The following is an 8,561-nucleotide window of genomic DNA, read 5'->3' as shown; positions in this document are numbered from 1 at the left end:
TTCTAGATGAAAGGAGACGGTCAAAGCGTTCACAAATTTATTCAGGAATTAAAAATATATCTTAGAACGCGATACCCGAATTTGTTCGGCTTTTGTTTTTTTATGCTTGAATCCCGATAAAGCACTGGCCATGGCCTCTGGCAATGTTTGTTCTTGTCCACAAGAGGGCAACATTTCCCATTTTTCAATGTTTGTGCTTTGTTCCAGCTTTGGCTGTTGTTAAAGCGCTATATGAACCAATATGTATGTATTTGCATTGTGTTTTGGACAGCCACCCTCATTTCAAGCTCATATAACTGCAGACCCATATAATTTAGGAATTAACTCTTTTTCTGATGAAAGAAGACAGTCTTGGGTTTCTTACGCTACATTGAATGTTTATATAGTCCTAAAACTCAATATTTTCGGGTCCTGTGATTTAAATGACAATGACAAAACCCCTAGCACTGGTGGACACATTTTTGCACATTTTACTTGGCAATGAATGAGTTAAATGCAGTAGTTTCTAACCATACGCATGTGTTCTTCACTCTAGCGCCGTGATCCTGGATGGCAAGATCTATGCCACAGGTGGCATTGTGAGCAGTGAGGGTCCGGCGCTGGGCAACATGGAAACATTCGAACCCTGTGCCAACATGTGGACGCTTCTGCAGTCGCTACCCTGCCCGCTCTTCAGACACGGTTGCGTTGTCATCAAGAAGTACATTCAGAGTGGATGAAACCGGGCGGACTCCCCTTTTACCACTGACGCAGTGCCAAAAAATACCCATCAGCCGGGACTTCTGTCACCTTAGCATGGGATCCTTAGGAACCAGCCACTTCTTCCCGGTGCAGAATGTACTTCACACGCAACCGCTCGACCACGAGGTTGTCGGTCTTCCCATCAAAACATGCAGGAATTCTCTTTGTAAACTTGTTACGTTTTGTCCATTCTATTCATTTTCTACACTTGCAATCTCTCTGGGACGAGAGACTGAACTTCCAAAGGGCAGATCCATGAGGACTAACATGGTGGTCATCCAGAATATTTCTTCCCAACTACCCGCTGAGGGAAAGAAGCACAATAATCACCCATGCTTTTGCCATATCATTGTGCTCACGTTTTTTTCTATATACGACGTCTTATTTTAAAGCCACCTGTTCGGTCTAGGTGAGCTTCTGTAAATAACAGGGAGGGATAAATATGTATATTTTACAACCACATGGCAATTGTGTATAACTGTTTTTAGGAAATTAAAGGATAACAAAATGTTAGGTTGAATTAAAAAAAAAGTGGTACGTCTGTAAATCTGGATCCAGAAATTAACACTTGTTATTAAACTAATACATATACTCCCAAAAAAATGTGAATGCCTGGTCTTGTCTTTCTTATAGCTTTCACAATGCCGAACTAAAGTGTGTGTGTGCATGTGTGTGTGTGTCGGCACATACAGTAATGGTCCATTGTGGAAGGTCAGTTGGCTTGAAAAGTAAATCTTCGGTCAAAAGGTTGTGCACGCCTGCTGCAGAGGGTGATGCTGGATTTGAGATTAGCACATCTTTTGAGAAGAAGAGAAAGATTTGGGGTGAACTTCAGAGAATACATACATAACACGAACTTGATTATTGAATCGCAGTAAACATACTCTGGTTTAAACAATACTGTAGTGTGCACACTAGCATATGTTTTAAAAAATCAACAGGCGCAAAACTGAGTTCAGTGGTACTTTATTGAAATATCCAACAATATACTCACGTTATTTTTGGATGAATCACACAAATCCAGCAACGTCCTCATCTTCTGCATCCAAAATTAAATTCCGGGGGAAAGTCCACAATCAAACATGCCATGTTCCATCTTGTTGCTTGCCGGTTTTTTGAAAACTCGAACATTAGCGCAAAAGGCACGAGCATCAACAAGCCATTCACAAATTACATCATAACTCACCCAGCGCTGCCTTCAGTCTCGGTCATGTTGATGTACATTTAAAAAAAAGTATTCAGGCAAGTTGTGTCCCAGCAAGAAGTGGTTAGCATGTTTATTTTTTTTCTTCAATGTCCTGTGCGGCCGCGGATTGGCTGGTTTGAATGGACGATAAATATTTTGGCAACTTCCGCTTGAAAAGAAAACAACATGTACAGTTTTGCACCTTTTTATTCAAGTATAACACAGCAGTTTTATTTGAGAAATACAGTTAAGTGTTTTCCATTTCAAACATACCTTACACTAAAAAGGTAACGAAAACGTGTAGCATGAATTCCAAAAAAAACTTGAAAGGAACCCCAAAGTTGCCACGAGATTTTTCGAACACAAAAAAAACATTGTCAACGGTGTGTGGTTTAAAGAAGAGTGGGATGAGGTGGTGGGGTAGGGGTCATTCTATCTCGCTTGGTGTACTGGACTAGAAAAATTCATTTCAACTACCAGAGTTGGTTGTTAGTTCAAATTGGCTATGATAAAAAAAACAATATCACAATGTATGACAAAACTATCTTTTGTCCTTTCCCACATGTGGATATCATTTACTTATTACTTCTTTTGGCAACATATATATATATACTGAAAAAGAAAATGCCTGGTCCTGTTTCTGTGTGATTTCCAGTATGCAACAACTCAAAATAAAACACAAGTAAATAAATACAAACACAAAAAAGGGCATGTGTTGAACCCGAGAACCGACGTAGGCGAACGCACAAATGCCCCAAAAAAATGCTACAGGTTTGATGTTATTTTTCCCCAAAGATGTATGTCATCTACAATAAATAGACATGAGATGAAATCTGCCCAATTACAGGAAGAGAAGTCTGAATGTGTCACAAAATGGCATCCGGGTGGCTGACGGTCTAAGTTTTTGGGAGTCGACTGGTTTTCACGCTGACAGCGGTGTAGCGAGTGGTGGCGTGGCAGTGCAAAAACAAAACAAATACCGCTTTGTGTGTACTGAGTAAACAGTTGACAATAAGTTACGCTGAGGTAGCTTGCGGTAACTTTTTTTTCTCTCTTTTTTTTTTTTGTTGCATAATTCGTCCACCGTCTTGTCCAACGTTTGCCCTGTGCGTGTGCATGTGTGCGCGCGCGTGTGTAACAGGCCACCGTCGGTTTGGATGGGTCTGAGAGCGGATGAAGTAAATTGACAAAACGCTGCCTTAGTGACGGTGCTTGCTCCAATACACGCTCACATCATGCATTCAAAGAATAGACTTAACACTCGGCACGTTCCATATGGCGGCTAATCGGGGCGCGGTGGGAGTGGGGGGGTGTATTACTCTGTCCTCATCTACTCTACGAGTGGTGTTCAAACGTTTCTGCTGGTGAGGATGAGTGTGTGTGTGTTGCTTTGACTCACTGTCCCGCGTTGACAAAAAATTCCAAGAAAAAGCAGCATGGATGACAGTTAGAATAGCACCCAAGTAGCACCGGGGTTGCCGCTTATTACCATTGGCCTATGTGTGTGTGTGTGTGTGTGTGTGTGTGTGTGTGTGTGTGTGTGTGTATATACATGTGAGACGCACCTCTGTGGGGGGTGGGTGCGGGTTACAGGTGTCCAAGTAAATGTTCCTGAGACGATAGCACCATTGAATGTCTCTCCACCTCGCTCTCAGTTCGTTTCTTCTGTGGTCCCAAGGGAGACTTGCTCAGGGTCTACATGAAAGTTTTGTCATCAGCTTCTACAGGAATGTGTCAAAATTCTGGATCCTGTCTTCCATTTCCTGCAACACAAAAAATGACAACTAATAGGAGGGATGTTAAGGAGTTGGAGGCCCAGATGATGGGAAGTTGTCCCAAAAGACAGACAAGCCAAAGCGTTGGTTCACTAGACAATAAATGATACCATGTAGGTGAGTCAGTGAGGCGAGCAAAAGGCTTCATGCGCCTTGACAACCGTTGTTACTATAGATGGTGAGCTTACAAAATCATCTCGGAATTGAAAATATGATGTTGAGCGCCATTCCCGAATGTGTTCTTTTTTTTTTTGGGTGCCGATAAAGCACTGACCATGGCCTCTGGCAATGTTTTTCCCTTCCAAAACGGGGCAGCATTTCCCTTTTTTACCCATGTTAGTGCTTGTATCCAGCTTTAGCTGTTGTTAAAGCGCTATATAAACCAATATGTATGTATTGCATTGTATTTTGGACATTTGCCCTTATTTCAAGCTCATATAACTCCAGACCCATATAATTTCGGAATTAACTTTTTTTCTGATGAAAGACGAGAGTCTATGATTTGTTACGTTGCATTTAATGTGTATGTCGTTCTAAAACAATATGTGGGTCCTGGAATTCAAGCGACAATGACAATAACCCTGGCAATGGAGTGGACATATTTTTGCACGAGTTAACTGCGGCATGACCGAATTCAAATTTGGGCTGAATTATTTTGAAATATAATCTAATATTGAAGCATCTATATTCAACACAGGGGACTGACTTTGGGATGCTTTTGTACTCGTTGAAATGTTTCAGGGACAAATATTTCACTACTGAGGACTCACCGATGCAGAAACCAGGGCAATGTTATTGTCAGCACTTTAGAAACTCAACATTTCTTTTCAACCAATGACATCATTTAAAATAGATATTTTTTTTATTGTACACTGTAGCTACAAAACTGCCAATTTGTAGCAGAGGACCTGCATTGTGTGTTATTGTGTACAGACAGAGGTGGTGGAAGTTCCCCCAGGACACTAAAGAGAAGGAAGAGTGCAACCCACTCAATCTGCTGAAAGGTCAGCGTTGGCGGCGGAGAACGGCGGGCCCCGCCGAGGGCGCGGCCGGCCGCGTGCCTGAATCAAATTCGCCGTCACGCCCCATTTACAGTGGAGCAGAGCGCGGCGAGATGCAGCCCCACGTGCGACGGTGAGCGGAAACATGTTCACTGGGTGATCAATCGCACAGCCGTCAGTTCTCTCAAGGAGGTTTTGAGTTGCGACCACAAGGAGGATCAATGACTACTTGAAGACCTTTTCCATGTTTGGTCTTAAAAAAAATGACCTTTTATTTTCATAAACGCTTTGGCTAAATAATGTTCTGGTTTTATTCTTGGACCAAAAAAATGTTCTCAAAGTGTAACTTTATACTTGTAAAATAATCGTTTAGTTACCTCCAGTAGTCGCGTCTTGTTGTATTCCCTGCGATGAGCGAAGATGCACTGGCTGAGCACCGAGTAGAGTCTCTCCATCTGCTCTACGCTGAAGTCTTTGCTCTTCCACACCGCCATGTCGAGTAGCACCTGAATGATAAGCGTCAAATATTTTTATGATATGCTGACGTACATGTGCACCAACGCAAAGAAAAGCCCCCCCAAATACAGTTGTGACAGCACTTAGAGGTCAGAGACGCCACAAAGACACGTGGATCCCAGTGACAGTTAATTAAAGCGAATCATAATAAGAGGCAAGTTTGCATTTCACAATGACTTTAATTAAAACGTTGCGGACAGCAAAAGGCCCTTTTAATTGACCCCGCCGTGCGTGCCCCAACGCGCACGTACAAAACACACAGCTCATCACAACGCGCCCACTCGAGTTGACCACGGCACATTAATTACAGTTGCCGTCAGTGGCAATGGAGGGAGACGGAGGGATGGTCCGGGGGGGTCCTCGGGTGAAAGGTGGCGACCGTGCGCTAAAAGCGCACAATGGCATGTCAAGATGAAGTCAGACGACGCATGGGACCTAATTACACGCAGAGACTTAATCCTGTGTGATTACAATGGACGTTGTCTACATCAAGGGGAAAGACTGAAGGAGGAAACACAACCGTGCCTTGTGTTTGTGTATACAGTCAAGAAAATATCAACCCTAAGCAACCCCCCCTAAAATGTTTATAAATGCCAACATTAACATCTATCTATCTATCTATCTATCTATCTATCTATCTATCTATCTATAGCTCTCTACCACTCCATCTCTCTATCTATCCATCCATCCATCTATCCCTATATCTATCTATATATCTTTGTGTTGTCATGTTATTTAGTTTTTTTTGTTCTTTTGACTTCAAGATGGCGCCGCGAGAGTGGCTGCCCATACCTGTCAACGTCCACGGCTCCATGCCTGTACAAACTGACGTATTTTCCCATACAAAATACAAAATAATCTTACACCATATTTTTTTTCAAACGCGTTTATGTAGTTTAACATGTTATGTTGTACATGTGTATCGTTATATCATCCTGTACATATTCTTAATAAATGATGATGGATATGTTTTCCAGACTTCTACGTTTTTGGCGTGGCTTTTTGTATCAAAATGTGTCTTTAAATCATAGCAACTGGAGGCAGCTACTTTCACGCCTTTTTTGCAAGCAACACAGTACGAATATTCCACATCTTTCTCTTTGAAGCTTGTATCAATCCTTCGTATCCCTGACATTTGCTCCCACTCTTTGTGATGCTTGCCTCTTCCATTTAACTTACGGCATTTTAATTCCGGTTCGGCCATTGCGACTTGATGATTGTATCCAAAGAAAATTCAAAACTATGTTGGAACGCAGGCCGCTTTCGCTTAGTGATCGGAATGATGCAATGGGAAATCCCCAGGCGGCAGACGCACACACACAGTAGTATCAAACCGCTCGCTTCGTTTGCAACGAGAGAAAAAAAACTATACAGAGATAGATGCTACCACGGCGAACTCGTTTGACTTGATTGATTTGCCATTTCGTGATAGTCGGTGTATACCGGATGGTATCTATAATTGACAAATTTGCGTTTTTCCATACACATTTTCTTGTACGTCGTACACGTCTTAAAATGCAAAACGAACGTACTTCGTACAGCAAAAACATACAGGTTGACAGGTATGGTTGCCTTTTCAGCAGCTCCTGTATTTTGTTTTTCTACTTCTTTCTTTTCTTTCCTCGTACTTTCATAACTTTGCTGCTGTCTTCACTGCAAGACGAATAAAGGAACATCCAATTCAATCCATATATATCTATAGCTATATATCTATATCTATATCTATATCTATATCTATATATCTCTCTATATCTACTTATTTACCTATCTACTTATTTACTTTATTTATTCATTGCCCACCGATTTCAAGTTTTCATTGTTATTCCCACTAGATGTTCTTCTCCAGTAAAACACCAGATTAAGCAGATAATAACGTTGACGGCATTGTCACTTTCCATTAGACATTCTGGCAGCATAAGACAATCCCCTCGCTAAAAATGTGACAAAAACTCCCCATTGGCCTCTAATAAGCGCAAGTCCCTTGTTCAGTCAAAAGCAAGCACCAAGGACTCCTATAACGCCCCCCCCCCTAAATAAATTATAGTCATCATTAGAGCTGCAAGCCACTGAGCTGCACATTTTATCAGCTTATTTTCATACTGGGTGTATCTGTCTTTTTTGGGATTTTTGTCATGTCATGAAGCCAGAACAAAATGGAGCACCATGAGGCATCAAGAACAAAAAACAAAACCGAATAAAAGCTTTAATTGGCGTAGTTACAGTCCATCTCAGTTGAGCGACTGTGTAAAAAGTGCACCTCTCTCTTGCGTTTCGGGTGCACTTTTCGACTTTACAGCGCACCTCCTCTCCGTTTTTTACATAAAATATTCTCACCGTTTGCCATTTCAATGTTTTATAGTATTCCCCCCCCCTCCCAGGCCAAAGCTCGACTTGTCGTGAATTTGCCCCTTCCTGCCTCATTTCCATTCCATTCTTCCCCTTCGATTTATTTCTCTCCCACCGAAGCGTCTTGATTGCAGCACCCCCATGCTTTTTGTCAGCTTGGTCAGGAGCTGGGCGGCGTCGTAGGGTAAATGGTGGCCGAGTGTTTTACAATGTGCTCTTTGATTGACAAAGCGCGGTCCTACACAAAAGGGCGGTAATCCCGTGTGCTAAGGAGTACCACGGACATGGGCCACAAGCCTCACCTGTGAGAAGAAGGGCAAGCTTTTTTTGCCGCTGTCTTTTTTTTTACTCGTGCTACCTGCCATTGTCATGGGTCTAATATAATCACATTTTTTTTTCGGAGAGGCTGGAAAGGGCAAGTATCCAGCCACTATGGCACCATTATTTTTTCTGAATATTAAATGTTAGGGGGAAAGGACAATATCGAGATTTGTCTTTTTAACTCATTCACCGCCATTCACGAATGTATTCGGAATTGAAAATATGACGTAGAGCGCCATTCCCGAATTTGTTCAGGTTTTGTTTTTTTCAAGCTTGGGTGCCGATAAATCGCTGGCCATGGCCTCTGGCAATGTTTCTTCTTTTGCACAAGGGGCAGCTTCAGTGGATGTTAAAGCACTGTATAAACCAATATTTTTGTATTGCATTGTATTTTGGATAGCAACCCCAATTTAAAGCTCACATAACTCCAGACCCATATAATTTAGAAATTAACTCTTGACTTGCCCAACTGTGAATACCACCAAGTATTATTCTAAATATCAACCACACCCCTTCCTACCAGCTGAGTAATTTAACTAATTCACTGCCATTCACAAATTTATTTGGGAATTGAAAATATGACGTAGAGTGCCATTACCGAATTTGTTCGGGTTGTGTTTTAAGGTTTCTAACGCTGTATTGAATGTTTATGTAGTCCTAAAACTCAATATTCTG

At 41.8% G+C, this 8,561-nt stretch overlaps 2 protein-coding genes across 3 annotated transcripts in view; one reads left to right on the top strand and one right to left on the bottom strand.

Moving 5' to 3' along the window:
• klhl29 (kelch-like family member 29) overlaps window positions 1–1,332 on the top strand; it is a 128,606-nt gene extending 127,274 nt beyond the window's left edge. For both annotated transcript variants that reach the window (XM_089021986.1, XM_089021987.1), the window contains one exon: window positions 536–1,332. In XM_089021986.1, the coding sequence (XP_088878112.1) occupies window positions 536–719 (184 nt within the window). In that variant the 3' untranslated portion in view covers window positions 720–1,332. The remainder of the gene's footprint in view (window positions 1–535) is intronic.
• A 786-nt stretch (window positions 1,333–2,118) lies between these two features.
• atad2b (ATPase family AAA domain containing 2B) overlaps window positions 2,119–8,561 on the bottom strand; it is a 36,219-nt gene continuing 29,776 nt past the window's right edge. The window contains exons 27-28 of the mRNA XM_089021465.1: window positions 5,081–5,209; window positions 2,119–3,690 (exon numbers count right to left, since the gene is read on the bottom strand). Coding sequence (XP_088877591.1) covers window positions 3,649–3,690; window positions 5,081–5,209 — 171 coding nt within the window. The 3' untranslated portion in view covers window positions 2,119–3,648. The remainder of the gene's footprint in view (window positions 3,691–5,080; window positions 5,210–8,561) is intronic.

This window comes from Hippocampus bargibanti, linkage group LG19 (genome assembly GCF_051943395.1).
Source record: "Hippocampus bargibanti isolate YZ-2025 linkage group LG19, ASM5194339v1, whole genome shotgun sequence".
NCBI lineage: Eukaryota > Metazoa > Chordata > Actinopteri > Syngnathiformes > Syngnathidae > Hippocampus > Hippocampus bargibanti.
This window is presented reverse-complemented; position numbering and strand designations above follow the sequence as displayed.